Source organism: Plasmodium yoelii (assembly GCF_900002385.2).
Source record: "Plasmodium yoelii strain 17X genome assembly, chromosome: 8".
NCBI classification, from domain to species: domain Eukaryota; phylum Apicomplexa; class Aconoidasida; order Haemosporida; family Plasmodiidae; genus Plasmodium; species Plasmodium yoelii.
The window spans coordinates 1,277,215-1,299,218 of record NC_036180.2 but is presented as its reverse complement, the minus strand read 5'-3'; the positions used below and the strand labels follow the sequence as shown (position 1 = coordinate 1,299,218).

Genomic DNA, 22,004 nt, shown 5'->3' with positions numbered 1-22,004 from the left:
TTATACTTCTGAAAAAATCAAGTTCAACTTTTTAAAAATTTTATTTACTCTCTAAAAGCTCTATGTTTGTAATTAAATCTTTGCCGATTTCACGGTATGGATCAGGAATGTCTGCGAAAAAATGAGAAAAAATGAAAAAAAATGAAATAACCAAATCCTGGGCATGTATACATTTTCAACCTTTTAATTGTCTTGTTTCATTTACCAGTATTCAAAACAGAAAGTTCATAATGGACAAAACATTGGCTTTCTGGATTCTTGGCAATTTTATTAATATTTTTTTTTAAGAAAACTCTATAGTTGCTATTTTCTGGGAAATTAAATTGTGGTTTGTGGGTTAAATCGAAATGTTGATCAGTCAAAATGTTTTCAGTATAGTATGTATCTGAACCCATACATACATGTACATCTCCATTTTGGATATCTTGTGTTCTTATTAATTCACCAGTTAAATAGTCTTTAGTTAAATTATGTATAAAAGATGAATGTATAAATACTTTCATTTCTTTTCTTATTTTAGATTTACATTTTTCAGGTATTAATTCATTATAAATTATAGTATCATGTGGTTTTGCATTTGCTGTTGTTAATAAAACCTTATTAAAATGTTCTATTGTACATCTACCAAGACATTCAGGTATTTGAATATCATCAAGTAATAAATATTGTAATGTTGATTCAGTTATAAATAATCTTAATAATTGTTTTTTATTTTTATCATCTATATTGCTTAATAAATAATATGGTTGTTTAAATACGTAAACTCTTCTTTCCAAAAAGTCACGAGAATATATTTTATGAACTGGATCAGAATGATTATTTTTATAATAATCTAATTTACATTGGAAATATTTAGATTTAATTTCATCAGGAATTTCTATACGACTCTTTTCTCCACTGTCTCTCATTGAAATAAATAATTTTTGAGTTACATTTCGGCAATATTCCTCTGATTTTAATAATGGTGAATAGTAATCAATTAGGGTTCCGCTAATAAGGTTAGCTAAAAAAAAAAAAAAAAAAAAAAAAAATACACATTTCGTAAGATAACCCAATAAAGTATGTATCTATATATTGCGGGGTTGTATTTTTTGGTGATTTTTTTTGATTTTTTTTTTTTTTTTTTTCGGCTAGCTTACTGTTAAAGTATTCGACGTCCCTGACTTTAGATTGCTTTTTGAATAAGATGCCCATGTTGTTCCATATTTCGGAAAAGAAATTTCTCAAATAAGCTCCTGGACCCAAATTGCCTATAAAAGAAAAAGGGTGGAAATAAATTAAGTGAATATCATAAACAATACACATAATATTTAATTCAAATAAAAATCATGAAATAAAATAAATCAACTTACTTGCTGCATGCATCCATAAGGATTTAAAATTTTCATAAGACTTGAACCAATAACATTCATAATTTTTAAATAATATTTCTGTAACATTTTCATCTAATTCACTATTTTTGATAATTTCTTCTCTTTGTTTTCTTTGATATTCTTTTTTATTTTGTAAAAACAATTCAAAAGCTTCTCTTGGATTTGCTGATAAAATTCTTGTTACATAGAAAAATTCATAAACATCTACAGCATCTTCAACTTTAAATTTAACAAAATTCTTTTTCAAAATTAATGATTCTAATAATCTTTCTGCTTGTCTTCCTAATAAGAAACAATGATATGTTTTTACCATATCTGGAGAAACTGCTAATTTATAATAATTTTTTGCATCAACTTTTTGAACATCAAAAGGTTTGTACATCATGTTGTGCATTTTACAAGTCAATGTAAATGCTGTAGCTAGCTTTTCTAAAATATCTGGATTCCATTGATGGACACTTAAATTCACATTTACGAAATCTTCAATGTTTGAATTATTTAATCCATATTGCTCCATATTACAAGATTCTTTAATACTTTTTATAACTTTTTCTTGGACGGTTTTACCTGAAAATTATGAAAATTATAAAAATTATAAAAATCAGGAAAATCAGGAAAATCAGGAAAATCAGGAAAATCAGAAAAATCAGGAAAATCAGAAAAATCAGGAAAATCAGAAAAATTATAAAACGGGTAAAAGTTAGCAAAACCAGGCAGAATCAACCATTTCGACGCATTACCTCCATTGAAGACACAGGCAACCATCAATTTCTTGTATAAGGATACGTTGTTATCGTAATATAATGACTTATTGCTTTCTTTACCCCATAAAAGAATTGTAACTAAACTAAGAATTTTTATATATTCTTCCACACGTGAATGCTCATTTTTTGCCTTATTTCTATTTATTTCAATAAACTCAGTTAATAATGAACATCTTTTTTTCAATATGTTAAAATCGTCACGATTTATAGGGGCTAGTAAAGGCATGGATCTTTTCATGAAATGCATGTCGTTTGGTCGGTATCTCGATATGTCGATTTGGGACTCGATAAAGAACACTGCAAGTGGAGAAGCGGGAATGAAAATGAGGACGGAAGAAGTTGAAGTGAGGACTAGCGAAGTGAACTTTCATTTTCACAAATTTAAATTACCTAATGTTAGCATGTATGCAGCAAATATCAAACGAGGACCCCTTGAATAAATATCATGGTTTGGACCAATCAAATTCAACATAGTAAAATAAGCATAGTTCGATTTATTCTTTAATTTTTTCTTTAGTGGTGTATTTGAAATGTTCATGTTAATGGCTAGCTCATTAAATAACTGATAAGCTAAACTGTATACATTTGGAAAACTTGTGTATAATTTGCTACTATAATCTGTTTTAAAAACTGGATATTTTTTTTCCGAAAAATAATAATAGTTATTTGCTATGGAATCTACATAATCGTATGTGTGTATCAATTTTACATTTTCATCTTTCTTAAACATATGATATTCATTTACATATAAAAATAAATAATTAGATAATGATAAATCTAAAACATAATCTGATTTATCAGCTAAAAATGATAAATTTATCATATCCATTAATCTTGATATTTGTGTATCCAAATATATTAGAGGTTCCATGTTCTTCAAAATGAAATTTCTTGACACTGAGGGGGAAGCGAAAGGGAAAAGAAAAAATTAAATGAAATGAAAACAAAACCGAAAGCAAAACAAAACCGAAAACAAAATGACAGGTTGCAAACTTATTCCCTTACCTAATACGTGCCTAATAAAATTCGACTTTGAAATACTCGACATTATCTTATTTGGGTTAAAGTAAAACCCTGAAAAAAAATACCAAACAAATGATAAGTAAAATGCAAGCGAAATGCCGAAAACGGGTTGCGCTCAAATCTATCGACTCAAAATGCAGATAAAAAATATGATGAAAATATTTCCTTACATCCAAAATGATCAAATGTATAAATAAGTTCGGTCCACAAACTGCTTGCAAGAGGCGTATAATCTAAAAGAAGAAAATGAAGAAATATAATAACGGGGCGAAGTAACAGGGTGCAATAATAGGGAGTAATAACGGGGCAAAATAACAGGGTGCAATGATAGGGTAGAATAACAGGGTGCAATACAAATGAGTTGTCTCTAATTACTTTGATTTATGTTGCAATCCTTAAAGGCCATAGTAAAATAAAATTGATATTTATTAATGTTTTGGTTTATTGGGGACATTGTATGAGTGGCCTTATTAATTATTTTAGAAAAATAATCATTTATTACATTGTCTGTCAATTTTGGTAATTGAGTAACATTATCAATTTCATTTATTAAAGAATATGTTTCCTTATCTTTATTAGAAGTTTCAAATTTATATTTTTCATATTTATTGGAAATATCTGGATTGGGTTCATCCTCTGATTCAAATTTTATGTCCATGAGTTGTAATAGAAGTACTTCATTTGCTCTATACAAGTTTGTGTATGTAGGTATCAAATCAGAGAAATATACCATGTGCTTATCTTCCGTTACTAGCAAGAATCCGTAGTGAATGAAGAAGATCAATTGCGCCACAACTACAAAAAAGTGCGGAAAAAATGGAAAGAATGGAAAAAATGGAAAGAATGCAAAGAATGGAAAGAATGGAAAAAATGGAAAGAATGGAAAAAATGGAAAGAATGCAAAGAATGGAAAGAATGGAAAAAATGGAAAGAATGTGGGAAAAAACACAGTATAAGTTTAGACAGAATCAATTTAACGTACACTGGTCGATGTCTTCTTTTCCTAATTTCTTAACCATGCTCAATATTTCCTTATTATTTTCAGTGACTTGAATAAGATAATTTTTTATTATATCCATAATTAAGTTATATTTTTTAGAATCGTCTATAGCTTTTTCCAAATTTTTAGTAACAACTATATATCGTCCATTTCCATTTTTAACCTGTTCTTCTATATTTCCATCTTCAGGTACTACTTCATGAATTAGTTGATTGTACTTAATGTAATTTGACTTATTCATATCATAAATTAACGATTCATCAGTAAGCATATTATTTGAATGTTGTGATACTTGACTTATAGAATCCTCTAAACTAAATAATTTGATTATATCATTTACATCAAGTGAATAATTGTCTTTTGTATATTTAACTATCTCATTAAATATTACTTCTATTTTATAATATATAGCTACTTGTTCATAATATTTTTGACATAAATGAATATAAGTTTGACATAATTTTTCATTTTTTATATTTACAAATGATTTAGATGGTTGGTTTTTTAATAATGTAGGGTTTTCAGATTCTAAATCAAAATATAATCCATATATGTGAAAATCTTTTAATATATTTCCTATAAGATCTCTTTTTGATCGTCTCATTCCTTCATGACTACTTACTCTTAAAACTAAAGATTCACCAATATTTTTATAACTTAATTTACCAGCTAAATATTTATTAAATCGTATTATATGTTTTACTCTGTTTATAATTTCAGGTTCTGACATTGATTTATCCAAACTTACTATTATATTTTTTAATGCCTTATTATTATTAACACTTGAGGTTATTGTATGTTTCGAACGCATGTGCATTAAACTTAAAGCAAATTCATTTGTGGCGTCTGGTGTGTCATTTCCATTTTCTTTATTTTTTATACTTTCAACGAAGTTCTCACATTTTTCCATAAATGATGATTTATTTTTTTCTGTTAATATATCATCGGCATGTAAGAATGTTAAAATATTATTACATATTTTTGTTTTACTTTCTTCTACATTAATTTTTAATATATCATCATCTTGATTCTTTTTCTTTGGAATTCTTTCTCTTATTTCATAAGAATTATTCAATTTCAACCAAAATAATGAAAGCAAAATTACCCCTGATAGTTTTACCATTGTATAGGTCGTAAACAATAATTAAGGTATATAATTTGTAAAAAAAAAAAAAAAAAGAGAGAAATTGACAAAAAAGAATAATTGACAATTTAGTTTTGAGTCATATTAGTATTTTTATAATTAAATCCCATGTGTATAAATTAATCTGTGCACAAGCATAGATGAAAGGTCTAAAAAAAAAAAAAAAAAAAAAAATTTTATATTATTTTTTTTTGTGTGTGTATTCACACAGCTTTTTCACTTTTTTGGTTTGGCTTTATAATATCACTATAAAAAAAAAAAGTGTCATTTAGTAGCTATTTCGTTTTTTTTTTTTTTTTTTTTTTTTTTCTCTCTTATATTTTTTATTATTTTCTTTCAATTATATCTTATTATATATACACATATACTTACAAGTATGTGTTATATTTTTATTAATACCCTCACACTAATTTATGAAATCAATTGTTATCATATACATAATTAGGGCATACATTTTTTATATTCCTTTTAAAAAACTAGCGAAATTGATATACAACAAAAAAAAAAAAAAGCTAATTAAAAAAATATGATAAGTTAATATAAAACAGTACAAGCCATATATTATATCATATAAATAAAAAAAAAAATATATATATATATATAATACTATATATATATTATAATAAAATTAATTTTAGTGTTTAGATATTTTATTTTTGTATTACACATTTGTCATATATTTTATATTTCTAAATAAAGCCCCTTATTAATTTATTTTTTTTATTTTATTTTTTTTTTATACAATATTTGGATAGAGTCTCTTAATGTGTATAGCACATGTGTATTATTATTATTGCCGAATAATTTAATCTTTAAAACAATCTATACAATTTATACATTTTTAGTATAATTGCATCATATATTTATTTGTTTGTGTATTAAATTATGATTAAAACTAGTGTATATAATTTTAGATATATATAGTTAATGCAGTCTTATTTTTTCTATTTTTATACACTCTCTTATTTATGCACTTTAAAAAAAAAAAAAAAAAAAATATATTATGCACATATTAAAAATATATTTATAACAATGAGTTTTTTTTTTTTTTTTTTAATCCGAAATTTATATGTATAACAAAGATTAGAAACTTTCCATTAATAAATATATTATTCATATTTTTAAAAATAAAAAATCCTTTTGAAAACGAGAAGATACTATTATTTTGGATATATATTTTAGATATATATTTTATTTTTATATTTTATTTTTACATTTTATTTTTACATTTTATTATATTTTATTTAAAAGAGAGTTGTAAATAACCAATGCCCCGAAAATAATCATATTGTGAACTTGACATTTTGTGTAATAAAATTAATGTGAGAAGAGTTGGGGTAATATAAATCATTTTTATAAAATTGTGAGAATACGTAAAAAATGAACAATAAAATAAGCAAACAAATAATAAATAATAAATAATAAACAGATGAACAAACAAATAAAAAAGTGTGAAATGACTCCACAATTTTTTTAAAATAATCATAATTGTAAATGTTTACACTATATGATTATTTTAAAAAAATTTGTGGAAAATATTTTTATAACTTTCAAATAAAGATATATTATTATTTTTGATCGTATCCTCTTCTCTAGATTTAACACAATCATTATTTTTCATTTTTTTTAAATTATATGTATTTTCAAAAAAATTACAAATATGCTCTTTTATGTAACTTTTATAAAATTTTATATTTTCTTTATTTTCCTCATCAATATTTAATGCCATATTAACACAATCACATTCTTCCTCATCATTTAATATTATATGATTAATTGTTTTTTCAATCATATCTTTATTTTTAATAGGCTTGCTACTATTCATTAGTTTTATAATGCTCAACATATCGTGAGCATACCTCGTACATTTAAACGAATTTTCACCATTTTCATCATTTTCATCATGTTCACCATTTTCATCATGTTCACCATTTTCAATACGTTCATTGTCATTAATTTTGGCATAGGCATGCATCAAATTAAAATAAAACTTATTTAGATCATTGAAAAAGTATTTTTTTCCCTTTTCCAATTTGATATCAAATAAGTTAGTGTTATCCCATTCCGTCTTTTTCCCAAAATATGGAAACCTATACACATTAGTTCCATTGCTAAGTATGTTTTTTTTTATAGCATTAGAAAATAAAAAAAAAATTGTATATATATTTTTGTTTTCAATAATAGTTTTTGATAGTAATGAAAATTTATTCCTAAACTTGTTAATTATCATAATAAATATATTGATATAATATATAAATTGTTTATTTATACATTTTGAAATAAATAAAAAATAAGAAGTAAATATATCTATCAAATTAAAATACATCATTATTTTTATTAATTTAATATCACTATCAATTATATATAATAAATTATTATCCATTTTTTTAATTAATAAATTGTTGTTATTACACAAATTATTTTCTGTTTTTCCAACAAGTCCAATACTATTTTTTAAAATTAATTCTAAAATTCCAACATTCATAAATTCATTATTTTTATCTTTTATTTCTTCATTATCAGTTTTAAAACTTTTTATTTTATTATTCTTTACCGATACATATTTTTTTTTATTTTTATTTTTTCGATTATTTATCAAGCCCATTTTAAATTGTCTATTATTTATATCCATGCTTTCTTCAAAATTATTATCATTAATTATGTTACATATAGAAATTGTAAATTTGTAAATTTCTAAAATTAAATTATTAAAAATTATATTTTTCTCAATGTTAATTAGTATTTTTTTCCTTTTTTTTTCCCCTTTTTTCCCCCCTTTTGTTTCCCCTTTTCTATATGAAATATAAACTCGTTTTGTCATATTTTTAAAAGTGTTAATTGATTTGTTCATTCTTATAACCTTTTTTATTTCATCTTTATATTTATAATGTATTAATTTTTTTCTTTCCATTTTCATTTCCTTCCTTTGTGGTTTCCATATCCATTGTTGATTTTCGTTATCAAATTTGTCAGAAAATTCATTTTTTTTTAAATCAAAAAATATTTTTTTTTTTTTTTTCCTTTCAAAATAGTTAATTAAATCATAATAATTCTTAATAATATTGTATAAATTATTTAAAATTTTTTTATTTTCTATATAATGTTTATATAACCAAAGGTTGGGTGTGTCTTTTCCTCCCAAACCATTTCTTTCCTTTTCTTTTTCTATACACTTTAATTCATATAATATTTTTTTCATTTTTTATTAACTATCAAATTACGGATAATGTAATATAAGAAAAGGACACTAGAAAAAAAAAGCCACTTTTGTAAAAAAAATTCAGACGAAATATACTATGCCATTCACGTTTCTATAAAATGTTACAACAATTTCGCCATACACATATACATATGTAGAATTTATTTTGGCATAAAAATTTCGTAATTAAAAGAAACTAAGATATGCCTTTCGCTAGTTACGAAATATTTATCAATTATTATTGTTCAATTATTTTTTTTTTTTTTTTTATTTAATGTCGATATACTAACCGACTTATTTTAGTTCATTTCAATTTTGAAGAAAGATAGAAACAATCCAGCTATCCTAATCTATTTTATTTAAAAAAAAATAAAATAATAATGAATAAAATAATGAATAAAATAATGAATAAACTAATGAATAAAATAATGAATAAAATAATGAATAAACTAATGAATAAAATAATGAATAAAATAATAAATATATATATACATACATATACATATACATATAATATACAATTTTTACAAATACAAACTAAAACATGTACATAAGAAAATGATCAAATTTTGCTAGAGTCAGCAAATTTTATAGGAAATTATTTTTTCGAAAAACATAAATAGTTAAAAAAAAAAAATGAAGAATGCTTTATATTCTTTACATTTTTTTAACAGAAAAAAACTATTGTGAAAAGTCTATATATTATGGGAAAATAATAAAACATCTTTTCCTCCTTTTCCATTTTGAAATAAATTATATATTACTTTTTTTTTTCTTCTTACATTTATCAGAAATAAAATTTAATTGTTTATTTATACCGTAATGTTATACATATATTTGTTAATTAATTAATTAATAATATATATATTTATTTATATATATATAAAGCATAAAAAAATATAACACAACACATTAAAAATATGAATAATAATTAAAAAACGATAAGCATAGAAAAATAAAAACATAGGAAATAATAAAAAAAAAAAAAAAAAAAAATATATATATATATTGCTTAAATAATATGCAATTGTTTTGACCTTCTCTGGATTAAAATGAGAAAAAAGTGTAATTTATTTTGAGTAATATAAAAAAAATATGAGTACAAAAATCATATATTGTTTATTGTGCTTAATTAATATTGTTTTTTACTTGGATACACATGATTATTAATAAGAAATTAAAGACTGTGCAACATCATATAAAATAACATGTCTCTTATATGTTATATTACAGATTGTTGTATATTTACACACATACACACATGCAATATAAAAGTCAAATATTTTTATTCTTTTACATATTTAACTAATGTTTTTTTTGTTTTTTTGTTTTTTAAACCAAACTATATTTATTAACTATACTACTAACAACACTACTTTATTATTTGATTACATAGATTCATTATCTATTTAGTATTTTTATTTGTTTTTCATTTTTACTATAATAATAATTAATCTATCGACAGTCCAAAAAAACTCGAATTCTGTTGTCATTTAAAAAGCCACCATCATACATTCGAACTGCATCTGAAGCAGATTCATTTTTTTCATATTCTATACTAACTATACCAGTTAATTTTCTCTGTTAAAAAAAAATCACAAAAATTGTACACATAAACATCATATGCATAAACATCATGTGTAAACATCATATGCATAAACATCATATGTATAAACACATTTTATACTACCTTTTCGTTCATAAGTATTTGCACATCGACAATTTTCCCAGTTTCTTGAAAAGCCGAAAATATATCTTCTGCGTTCAGATATGTAGGAACATTTGTCACTATTATTGTGTTGTTCTTAGTCGTATCTAAAGAAATGGGGAAAAATGGGAAAAAAATGGAAAAAATGTGGAAAAAATGGGAAAAAAATGGAAAAAATGTGGAAAAAATGGGAAAAAAATGGAAAAAATGTGGAAAAAATGGAAAAAATGCGGAAAAAAATGGACAAAATGTGGGCAAAAGGAAGAGGGTTTATTGCCACCATAAAATGCACACACAAATCGATAAAATAAATAATATTTTTTTGTATCGTATACCATATATATTTTTATGATTATTAAATGGTTGGATGTTTTTGTCATAGAAATTATTTTGAAATGTATTAGGGTAAGGAATATTATTATTATATGGGACATTAAAATTATTGTTGTTCATATAATAAGGAAATGGGTTTGTATTATACATTGGGGCTTTATAAGGAGGAATTATTTTATTATTATTAACAATATTGGGATTTTGAATTAAATTTTTGTTATTCTTTTTATCCAAAATTTTTTTACCCTATAATAAATAAGAAAATAAATAAGAAAATAGATAAGAAAATAAATAAATAAATAAATAAATAAATAAGAAAATAAATAAATAAATAAATAAATATATATGTATATATATTAATTCAAATATTTCAGTTAACATTTTATTATATGTGTAGAAATATATTTTTTATACATACCAATACAATTGTTATTGTGTCCCCATCTAAAGTTGAATTATTCATTGCGCTTATAGCATTATCACAGGAATTTTTATTATCATATTTTACATATCTGAAAATGTTTAAAAATTATTAACAGTCATAAAATTATGTACATGCAAGCTAAATAAAAAAAAAAAACAACAGACAGAGTAGCTATCAAATAAATGCAATAACATAAAGGAGTAACTAGACTTTTTATTTTTCATATGCAATCGAAAAACTTACGTAATTTTCTTCTCATTATCATGATATATATTAAATATTTTTCCAAATTTACTGAATTCTTTTTTATATAATTCTAACTTGTTGCTGTTAACATTGGATATGATTATACTGTATAAGTATTTTTGACCTAAAAAAAAATATACAATAAGCATGCACAAATATACAATAAGCATGTACAAATATAAAATCATGCATTTCCATGAACATTTTTCGCATTCCATGAACATTTTTCGCATTTCCATAAACATTTTTCGCACACTTCCATAGTATACTACTCCTATATATATAATATAAATTATTTAATTAATACCTCCATTTTTTTCAATAGTTTTATTAATTGCCTTTTTGTCTATGGATATTTTCTTGTTGGCCTTTGCATTCTCCTTTTCTATGAGTTCATCTAAACTCATATCTAATTTACTTTTTATACTCATTCTGTACAAATATTTGCATACCTTTTTTAACTTAAATTTTTTTTTTTTATATCAAAATAACACAATTACTCTTAAATCGTTCAAAATTACTTTTGTTTCAAAAAAAATACAACCCCAAAAATATTGTTCATGCATACATATAATATATATATATATATATATGTGGTAAATAAAAAAGAAAAAAACGCTTGTTTTTTCTTTTCCTTTTTCTTCTTAATTTTTAACCAGTAGATATATGTCAGCATAAGCCGTGATATATCATTCCCCTTTTTTCTTTTTCATACAAAGTGTATCTTTTTTGGGCTCTTAAAAAAATTTATTTTCCTTAAATAGTCATAATACTGTTATTATAACTTTATTTTTAATAAAAAAAAAAAAAAATGAAAAAATTATGAACGTTCATAAATTATAAACATATATAATTTTTATATACGATGAAAATAAGCATAATACATAATATGCAAATTTTTATTCAAACAATGAATCATTTTTTTTTTTCTTTTTTTTTAAGCATAAATAATAATGCGAAACTCTATAATATTATATGATTAGGTTTACGTACTTATTTTTTTAAATTGCACGTATTAATTTTATATACAAATTTAAATCCATATATATGGGCATATATGCTGCTGCTACTCTAATATACCAACATTTAAATATACAAAAATATATTATTATAATAATGATAACAATGTATAATATATAAAATATACTTTTAAATATATCGCATTTTTATTATAAAAAATACATCATAAAAGATTTACTCTTTTATGTAAAAAGGAATAAATAAAAAAACCTAAAAAATATAATAATATTATTTATTAACAAAGCTGTTCAAAAGTTTTTTTTTTTTTTTTTTTTTTTTTTTTTTTTTCTGAACGTTCATATTTTTATTTACATAAAATTTCCTGTTTTTCATATATAGTTTTATGGTATGTTCAATTTTGTTTAAGCTATATATAAAATTATGGTTTTTACATTCTTAGGAAAAATAACTATTCTTTTATATATATGGTGTGTATCTTTATATGATCATAAAATACAAATCCACACCGCATTTGTTTGGTGTTTTTTTTTTTTTTTTCAAAAATATTATAAACAGTTTTCATTTAAAGACGAATGAATAAAAAAGTTGTTGAAAAAAAGAATAAATTAACAAAAAAAAAGTATTGAAAAAAAATTAAAACAAATAAAAAAAATATATGATAAAACCAGTTATAAAATTGGAAAAAAAAAAAAAAAAAAAAAAAATAGTAATATTATCTAAATAGTTGAATATATAACTTTTAGCACTAAAAAGGTTGTATTTACTATAATTGGACACTTCATATAATAAGTATGTATTTTTATTTCGCCTCAAATATTAAATCTCTTGTTCCTTATAAATGCACACATACATATATAAGTATTTACTAGTTTCCTATTAAAGATATCAAAACTATTACCCACTTAATTTTCTATTTCGTTATCTGAATATTGTTAAGTTGAAAATGGACTCTCTTTTATTCTACCTTTATATACTTAATAATATTTGCAAACTTATGTTTGAATATGTTTAACTCGAACTTATTATTGCATTCCATTCGATTTTAAAATATTATTATATCTCTCTCTTAATTCGTTTAACTCCTTATTAAGTCTGGATATAATATAACCAAAAGGAAATAATAAATAATATTAGCAAAATGGGTAATGTATAAAATGTTATTATTTTTATAAATTCTTTTAATTCGATTTTACCTTATTTTTTCGACGCCTTCATATGCCTGATTTATTCGATACTGTAAAAAAGCACGAGAATTTATTTTAAAATGTAAATAAACATGTCACTAAACATGTCACTAAACATGTCACTAAACATATGCTACTACATCTTTTTGCCTAATATTAAATTATAATTTATTTCCTATACCTCATGATAACTCAAATTTGTAGAAAATTCGCTTAGGTAACTTGATCTGAAAAATAGATAAACATAAAGGGGAATATATATTTTCTGTTCATATTTAAAAAGAGAAAAAACATTAAAACTCAAAATGAAGAATATATATATATATGTGTATGTTTGCATGCATGTGTTGATACTTGTTTTGGGGGCTAAGTGCGTTGTAATAGTCTAATTCCATTTTTTTAATTTCCTTCATAATTTTTTTGTCTCTAAATTTTACACAACGGGAGAATAAAATCTATAAATATTAAAAAAGTTATATTTTATTTTTTATATAAATATAGGGAAATTGGAATATACATAATAGTGATATATTTTTTTGGCTCTTACATAATGTGGCTTGCACGTGTGCAAACGGGTAAATTTATATTTTTTATTTTGAACATTTTTTTGATATTTTTTGGTTACACATGTATCTATATTATTATAATAATTTAAACATAAATTTAAATAAGTTTTTTTTATATCAAAATTATTTTTTTCGTCCATTTTTTGTTCAGAAATATATTTTGAAATATTATCCTCTGTATATATATTATTTTTATTTTTATCAAATATATAATTTTTATTATATCCCAAATGGACATATTTATCATCATGTTTTTTATTATCTTCTACATTATTTATTATTAATTTATTTTTATAAATATTATTAGAATTATTAATATTATCTTTATCATACTTATTATATATATCTACTGTATTATTTAAATCGTTTACAGTTTTGTTATCATTATTTTTGTCATTGAAAATTTCCATGGACTCATTTTTTTCCTTTTTTTCTTGAAACACATAATTTATATATGGTGGTTTTAGGGGGAGATTAATTTGGTATATATAACTGTGTAGATCATTCAGATTATAGCCATATCTTTTTTCAAATATACTTATGTTTGTCTTATTAGGATTCTATAAATATAAAAAATGGTCAAAATGAAATATTATTCACATATACATATACATGCATACTACTTTTATATCCTTACTGTTTCTTTATTCCCTATTATGCTTCCCAGTATGTTTCCCATTATAACATTTATAATTCTTTAATATGGCAACAAATTTGGATAAATCGGATGTGCATATATTATTAATCTATATATACACAATTTTCCGTACTATATTAAATTATTCTTTCTTATATATATATATATATATATATATAATTTCATATTCATTTGTAATATTTATATGATAAAAACATTTTAGAAATTTTTAAGGGAAGACTAAGTTATTCCTTCCACTTTGGACGCATTTCAAGTTAATGTAATTAAAAAAAAAAAAAAAAAAAAAAATATATATATATATATATATATATATAACAAGCTCGTTCCTTACATTTCGATTTCACCTTTTCTATTATATGGTATATATTTTTCCCGATTTTTATAAAAAACAAAAATAAAAAATGAAAAATGAAAAATAATACTACACCACTTGGAATTGTACATTGACAAGCTAATAAAAAAATGTATAAAATTAAAAAAAAAAAAAAAAAAAAAATTATTTTCCACTTATGGTAGGATAAGAAAAACGTGTAAATGTTATCAACCCCTATCAAATTAACATATAATATATTTGTAGAAATAAAAAAAATACCAAATAAGAATAAATCGGGTTTTATCACCATTGACTTTGTATATGTTTTTTTTTCAAAATATCATTAAAATGTTTCATAGTAAAAAAATATTATTATTCCCTTAATTTGTTCATTCATTTTTTTATTTTTCCTTAATTTGTTCATTCATTTTTTTATTTTTCCTTAATTCGCTTATTTTTTATTACGAGATAATATAGTATGTGCCATTTTCGTATGGGGGTTATATACACACTTGCCCACAAAAAATAGTAAAAACAAAAAATAGTAAAAGCAAAAAATAGTAAAAACAAAATAAGAAAGCAAATATGGGGGATAAACTATATTTGGTATGTATAATGTATATGAATATTCTCCGACAAAAAATTGAAGCTTTATGTGTTATCAACATTTTTATGTATGCATTTATTCCACAAATAATTATTGTCAAAAAAAAAAAAAAAATGTTACACACATGTATAAATATGGACATAAATAAAATTAACAAAATATAAAGATAAAATCAACGTAAAAATAAAATATGCTATATAAAGCAAAACTATATTGTATGTACATAATCACATTTTTATTTCCGATAAATTATTATATTTTTATAGCTATAAATTCACATGAACATATGACTGTACAGGTAATAAAATTTTGGTTAAATATATAATATAGCTAGCTATTATAATAAATTTGCACACACTTGTTCATTTTTTTTTTCTCAAATAATAATTTCCTCCTAATAGTAAATCTGAGACGTCTGATTCATAATTATCATGACTTATATCATAATTTAATAATGTTTCTAAATTTATTTCTGAATTATCTTTTTCAATTTTGTTCATAATATTATAAGTATTGTCTAAAGAACTTAAAATTTTACTTATATCTGTACCCTCATCAACAATATCATTTTGTTTGTTACAATCTCCTTGTTCAATCTCAATATGGTTATACATTTCATTATATGTTTTAACATATATATCATAATAATCGTAAAAATTAGCATTTAAATAATCATTTAATAATTTTTCTGCAAAATAAATATCATGATATTTATATAATTTTGCCCAATTTTGAAAATTAAAATTATTAACTTTATTACTAATTCCACTATTTAATTGAAAATTATTATTTATCATTTTTTTTATAAGTTTTTTATTTTTTTTATCTTGAGGATCATATACATAAATTATTTGAGACACATCATTTGTTTTGTATAAATTGTTTCTATCCAATGTTTTATGAATTTCGATATGTGTAGAAAGTTCAAGTAATATTCCATAATATTTTTTATTTATATTTTTAAAATTAATTATAAAAAATCGAGAATTTAACAAATTAGTTGGTTTTATTTCTAAATCCAAATCTTTTTCTATTAAATGTTTTTTTATTATTATCGAAGCTTTAGGAGGAAATCTAATAATACATACTTTTCCTACTTGGCTATTATCCATCATAAATATTTTACCATTTTTCATTTCATTATTAATATATTCATTTCCATTTTTATTATTTTCTATAACTTCTCTATTATTGTCCCCATAATTGTTATTAACATTTATTTCCTCTAAAACATCATTATTTTTTATAGGACTTTTATTTTGTGTGTTTTTTAATTTTTCTTCTGATTTTCCTTCATTTATTATTTTTAATAAATCTGTATCATTCATAAAATAAACCTCCTGCAAATTTTTGTAGTTAAATGTTCCATTTCGGATATTTTCAATTAACTCTCTATAATTGCAAAAAAAAAAAAAAAAAAAAAAAAAAAAATATGTAATTATTTGGATAGCTAAAAATGGAGATTTTTTAAGTGGCGATTGAAAAGCATATGTTATAAAGTTCACAAAAGTAAGACATGAAATATTAGCATGGAACTCAAACTATCCTTAATCGTTCATATATAAACATATAATATTTTTCGGCTATTTCCGCTTATTTTTCGCATATTTTCCGCCCATTTTTCGCTTTTTCTTTCTTATCATACATAGCTTGAAGGACATCCTTTGAATTTGGCTTAAGTTTTGAGTCAATGCCTTCTGGGAGATTTTCATCAAAATAATCATCCACTTTTATATTGGCATTTATATTTAGTGATATTTTTATATCCCTCTCTTTTTTTTCCATTCTTATTTTATTTCACAAAAAAAAAGAAAAAATAATAAACCCCTTTTACAAAACATTTAAATCGCCATGATTTAATATATTTTATTCGAACATTTACAATGATAATTTTTTTTTTTTTTTTTTTTTTTTTTTTTAAATTCGCTACAATCAATTTGTTATAAACAATTTACAAAATTTACAAATTTTACATATGCAGTGTGACCTTTACCCGTTGTTTCGTTTTGCCATTTTGCAATTTTGCAATTTTGCAATTTTACATTTTATAATTTTACATTTTATAATTTTACATTTTATAGCTTTACATTTTATAACTTTACAATTTTACAATTTTTCGTTTGGCATATACTCGAAATATATATTTTTTTACATTTTTTTACATTTTTTCATAGCATTCAAAATGAATAAAATTATATGATGTTTATTCTTTTAATTTAATAATTATGTATTGCACATAATTTTTAGTATAAATAAAAATTCAAAAAAAGTCTTAGTAATATATTATACAAATATTATTATTATTAACATTCATTATAAACGCAAACAAAATAATTTAATTAATGCCATTATGAAACCAAATTTATAAGATTAATAAAATAAAGTGAACTAAACTAATATTCAAAATGTATAAACAAACATGTGGAATTTTTATGGAGATACATAAGAATTCCTTCTATATTTTATATATTCCCAATTATGCCAAAAATTTCAAAAAGATAAAGAAAGGATATACATATTTATCAAAATATTTATTTGGTCTATTACTCTGCTTCATTTCTTAAATGTGAATAAGACTCTATTAAATAATTTTTTAAATCATTATATGCTTTTTCAAAATCATCATTTATTAAAAAGAAATCAAATCCTAATGTATTGGCTTCTTCAATTTCTCGAGTCAACTCAAGCATTCGTGTTTTGATTTGTTCTTCTGTTTCTGTGTTTCTTTTTTTTAATCGATTTAAAATAGCATCAGTATTAGGTTGTTTTATAAAAATATATATAGCATGGTTTATATATTCTGATTTTTTAATTTGTTTAACTCCATTTATATTCATTTCAAATAAACATATTTTATTTTCTTTTTCTGCTTGATCATATTCTGTTTTTAATGTCCCATATAAATTATTTGCATATTTATCATATTCTAAAAATTGATTATTTTTTAATTTTTCTTCAAATTCTTCTTTATTTATAAAATAATAATCTACTCCATCTTTTTCATATTCTCTTTTATTTCTAGTTGTGCAACTAATGGAAAATCGAAAATGATTTGAAAATTCATCAAACAGTTTTTTAATTAGGGTTCCTTTCCCTACACCTGATGGCCCACAAATAACTAAAGGACTAAATTTTTTCATTTATTAAAAATAAAACAAAAATATTGTTCATTACTTTTTTTTTTTTTTTTTTTTTTTTTTTTATCACTTTTTAATTATATGCAAAGTTTTCTTTCTATATAGATATATATTGCATACGTTTGAAAGTTATATATATAAATTTAAAAAAAAAAAAATTAATATAGCTATTTTAAATATTATATATTTTCCGCCATTTATACATGATACTATAAATATGTACCTTGCTTTCTATCAGCTAATTCAATTATGTTATAAAATATGTTTATCCTTACTTTGACGTATTTATATGCATTCATCAAGTTATAAGTTTATATTTTAAAAAATATAATTTTTTTAAAAATGACAAAAAAAAGAAGAAAAATACGGAAGATAATACGTGAATCGTAAATCGTAAATCGTAAATCGTAAATATGCATACCCCGTTATTTTTTGCATATACAAAAATATTTTTATTTTTTACGTCCTTTCATGAGAAGTGTGATGCCGTTTTATGCCGTTATTTATTTCGTTTTTGTTTTTGTTTTACTTTCTCTTATTTTTGTTTATTTTTGTTTTTGTTTTACTTTCTCTTATTTTTGTTTATTTTTCTTTCATTTTTCTTTCATTTTTCTTTCATTTTTCTTTCATTTTTCTTTCATTTTTCTTTCATTTTTCCTTCACTTTTGAGCATTCCGCAAAGTATGTCGATTTTTACGCAAACAAGTATTATAATCGATTTCGACATAAAATAAGTTTTAATTCGTATTATTATAAATATGTTAAAAAACAAAACTTAAATAATGCACAAAAAAATAATATCACAAAAAGTGAGTGAATAAATGTCTAAAGATAGTAATGTAAATATATGTTAAAATAATTTATATATCTATAAAATTTTATTAATATATCATGTTGTTTTATTAGTCATGTCAGTATACTTGCATTCTATCTTTTCCTTATTTATTTTTTATGGAAAATACACAGAATTTATTTCTCTTCCTTTTTTTTTTTTTTTTTTAATCACCCCCCAAAAAGAACAAAAGGATGAAAAAATAAATCAAAAAAAGAAATTCTTTGAGTATATTCTACTTTTAACATTTTTTCAAGTAAATCTTTAAAAGAGTGTGAAAAGTAGGTATATTTATTAAAACTATTTTTTATATCAAAATTTTTATTTTGAATTAAAAATAAAATATGCATATCATTATTTATAGAACTAAAAGGATGTGTTCCTGTTGATAATATAAAAAGTGTTATTCCAATAATCCAAACCATTTTTGAAAAAATATTAATTTTATTTTTTTCAAAATTTTCTAATGGCTTAAATAATGAAGTTGTACCTCCTACATTAGCTTTTTCTCCATAACATTTTTGTGAATATTCAAAATCTATTATTTTAATTAAAAATTTATTTTTTTTTATTTTTCCATATTTTTTTATATACCATTTTTTCTCTTTTTTACAAAAAATAATTTTATTTAAATTTTTCTTTTTTATGTTTTTTGAAACAATATTTGATGGTTTAATATCACTATGATATATTTGGTTTTCATATAAATAAATACATGCTTTTAACAGTTGCCTTAAAATTTCTGCAATCATATATTCAGGGTAAACATATGTCTTTTCTCTTTTATTTCGTCTATTAGTAATATTGTTACTGTTATTGTTGCTACTAATTCTAGGGTTCCATATTTGACCATACCCATTATATTCCTTTTTATTTCCCTCCATTTTCTTATCAAATATATTTTTTTTTTTTTTTTTTTCATTAATTGTGTATACTTTTTTTTTGTACTGAAACATGTTTGTTTCTTTATCCCACTGCATAAGTGAATTACCACCATATTTATAAAAAGTCATAATTTTCTCATTGTGATAATAATAAGATTCTATGTTTATAATATTTTCATGTTTTAAATGCATAGTTAGCCATTTTTCTAATTTTATAGAGTTTTCAAAACAAATATAGCGATTATAAAATGGATTAAAAGTATCTTCTTTTGGATATTTATAAATTTTTATTATTTTGGTTTTCAACTTGTTAGTATTATCATCTTCTTCCCTATCCCCAATATAACAAATATTCTGATTTTTTATTTTTTTCCAATCTTTTACAAAAGCAATATGAATATTTTTATATTTTTTTTCATACAATATATACTCTTTTTCAATACTAATTGATGATGTACTAAGATCTGGAATTTTTTCTTTTTCGATATTTTTTAATATACTCATTTTTTTTTCCTCTTCATTTTCATAATGCAATAAATAATCATGCCTCCGAGAGATTAGTTCAATATTTTTATTTTTTATTTCTTTTTGTGTGTGTATCATTTTAATATTTTTTGTCTTTTTTATAATTCCTATAAAATCATAATTAACAATGGTAAATACTTTATTTTGAATGTACCCCTTTTTTCGAATTATTTCGTCCATATTTTTATCACTTTTCCCATTTTTACCGCTTTTACCATTTTTACCACCTTTATATTTATCGCTGGATTTACTTTTTGTGCTTAAACATTTTCTACAGCTATTTTCATTCGAAGGATGGTCAGAATTACTCTTCAAATTATACAAATAGTTACTATCATATTTTTTTTCTAAAAAAATTGTTCGATTTTGATTTTGATTTTTTGTCTTAAAGTGAAAACAATTTATATAACCAAAACTGTTGTTTAATATTTTCTCATTATCACTAAACGAATTTATGTTTTTATTTCCATTATTTTTTTTTGTCCCCTCTTTTTTATTCGTTTTTTTCTTTTTTTTTTCTTTATGACATTCAATCGATGATTCTAACGAATAACTATACATGTTATCGTCCCTTTTTAAAAAAACGTTCATTTTTTAATGCATTAAATTATAATATTTGTCGACCAAGAAAAAAGGGAAAAATATGAAAAACCAAAACAAACTAATTATAGACAGCTATTCAAGTACGAAAATGTTTAATTGCATAATTTTATAAAGAGAATATCATATTTTTCTAAAATAAAAATTATATGCCTACATTGGGGTACATAAATTTTATAAAATTGCTAAATGAATTACAATAATAATGATAATTACTATCAATATCATAAATATGGCAATAATAATTATTATGATAGTATATTTATTTTAATATTATTTTCTGAACGGCAAGGTAAAATAATATATTTTTTATTAACATTCATGCAGACAGCTATTTTTATGTTTTTTTTAATATAATTTTTACAAAATTTACACTAAATTTTTATTTTATTTTATTTAAATTTGTACTACATTTTCTATGATATGTTATTATTACACCAGCTAATACATTGTACAAATAAAAGAGAAGGAGAAAGAGAAAGAGAAAATATAATTATGACTAT

The 22,004-nt window shown here is 21.9% G+C and overlaps 7 protein-coding genes across 7 annotated transcripts; all 7 read right to left on the bottom strand.

Annotated features, from left to right (window-relative positions):
* Positions 1 to 40: 40 nt before the first annotated feature.
* On the bottom strand, positions 41 to 5,283 carry PY17X_0833500 (high molecular weight rhoptry protein 2; the record flags this gene model as incomplete). Its single annotated transcript, XM_022955798.1, has 9 exons — positions 41 to 111; positions 206 to 1,003; positions 1,353 to 1,940; positions 2,114 to 2,434; positions 2,528 to 3,034; positions 3,143 to 3,211; positions 3,331 to 3,393; positions 3,536 to 3,955; positions 4,143 to 5,283. 9 exons carry the CDS (start codon positions 5,281 to 5,283, stop codon positions 41 to 43), a joined length of 3,978 nt encoding a protein of 1,325 aa, XP_022812028.1.
* Positions 5,284 to 6,820: 1,537 nt separating this feature from the next.
* PY17X_0833400 (conserved Plasmodium protein, unknown function) lies at positions 6,821 to 8,503 on the bottom strand (the record flags this gene model as incomplete). The annotated part of the gene is made up of 1 exon (XM_720640.2): positions 6,821 to 8,503. One exon carries the CDS (start codon positions 8,501 to 8,503, stop codon positions 6,821 to 6,823), a length of 1,683 nt encoding a protein of 560 aa, XP_725733.2.
* Positions 8,504 to 9,958: 1,455 nt separating this feature from the next.
* PY17X_0833300 (RNA-binding protein, putative) lies at positions 9,959 to 11,645 on the bottom strand (the record flags this gene model as incomplete). The annotated part of the gene is made up of 6 exons (XM_022955797.1): positions 9,959 to 10,084; positions 10,194 to 10,318; positions 10,547 to 10,790; positions 10,963 to 11,056; positions 11,212 to 11,338; positions 11,522 to 11,645. The coding sequence occupies 6 exons, from the start codon at positions 11,643 to 11,645 to the stop codon at positions 9,959 to 9,961; spliced, it is 840 nt and encodes a 279-aa protein (XP_022812027.1).
* A 1,572-nt stretch (positions 11,646 to 13,217) lies between these two features.
* Positions 13,218 to 14,624, bottom strand: PY17X_0833200 (conserved protein, unknown function; the record flags this gene model as incomplete). The annotated part of the gene is made up of 6 exons (XM_022955796.1): positions 13,218 to 13,287; positions 13,389 to 13,429; positions 13,561 to 13,606; positions 13,734 to 13,834; positions 13,927 to 14,505; positions 14,583 to 14,624. 6 exons carry the CDS (start codon positions 14,622 to 14,624, stop codon positions 13,218 to 13,220), a joined length of 879 nt encoding a protein of 292 aa, XP_022812026.1.
* Positions 14,625 to 15,885: 1,261 nt separating this feature from the next.
* PY17X_0833100 (transcription initiation factor TFIID subunit 7, putative) lies at positions 15,886 to 17,308 on the bottom strand (the record flags this gene model as incomplete). Its single annotated transcript, XM_022955795.1, has 2 exons — positions 15,886 to 16,915; positions 17,169 to 17,308. The coding sequence occupies 2 exons, from the start codon at positions 17,306 to 17,308 to the stop codon at positions 15,886 to 15,888; spliced, it is 1,170 nt and encodes a 389-aa protein (XP_022812025.1).
* A 758-nt stretch (positions 17,309 to 18,066) lies between these two features.
* On the bottom strand, positions 18,067 to 18,663 carry PY17X_0833000 (guanylate kinase, putative; the record flags this gene model as incomplete). Its single annotated transcript, XM_719338.1, has 1 exon — positions 18,067 to 18,663. One exon carries the CDS (start codon positions 18,661 to 18,663, stop codon positions 18,067 to 18,069), a length of 597 nt encoding a protein of 198 aa, XP_724431.1.
* A 999-nt stretch (positions 18,664 to 19,662) lies between these two features.
* PY17X_0832900 (serine/threonine protein kinase, putative) lies at positions 19,663 to 21,492 on the bottom strand (the record flags this gene model as incomplete). The annotated part of the gene is made up of 1 exon (XM_719339.2): positions 19,663 to 21,492. One exon carries the CDS (start codon positions 21,490 to 21,492, stop codon positions 19,663 to 19,665), a length of 1,830 nt encoding a protein of 609 aa, XP_724432.2.
* Between the last annotated feature and the right edge of the window lie 512 nt (positions 21,493 to 22,004).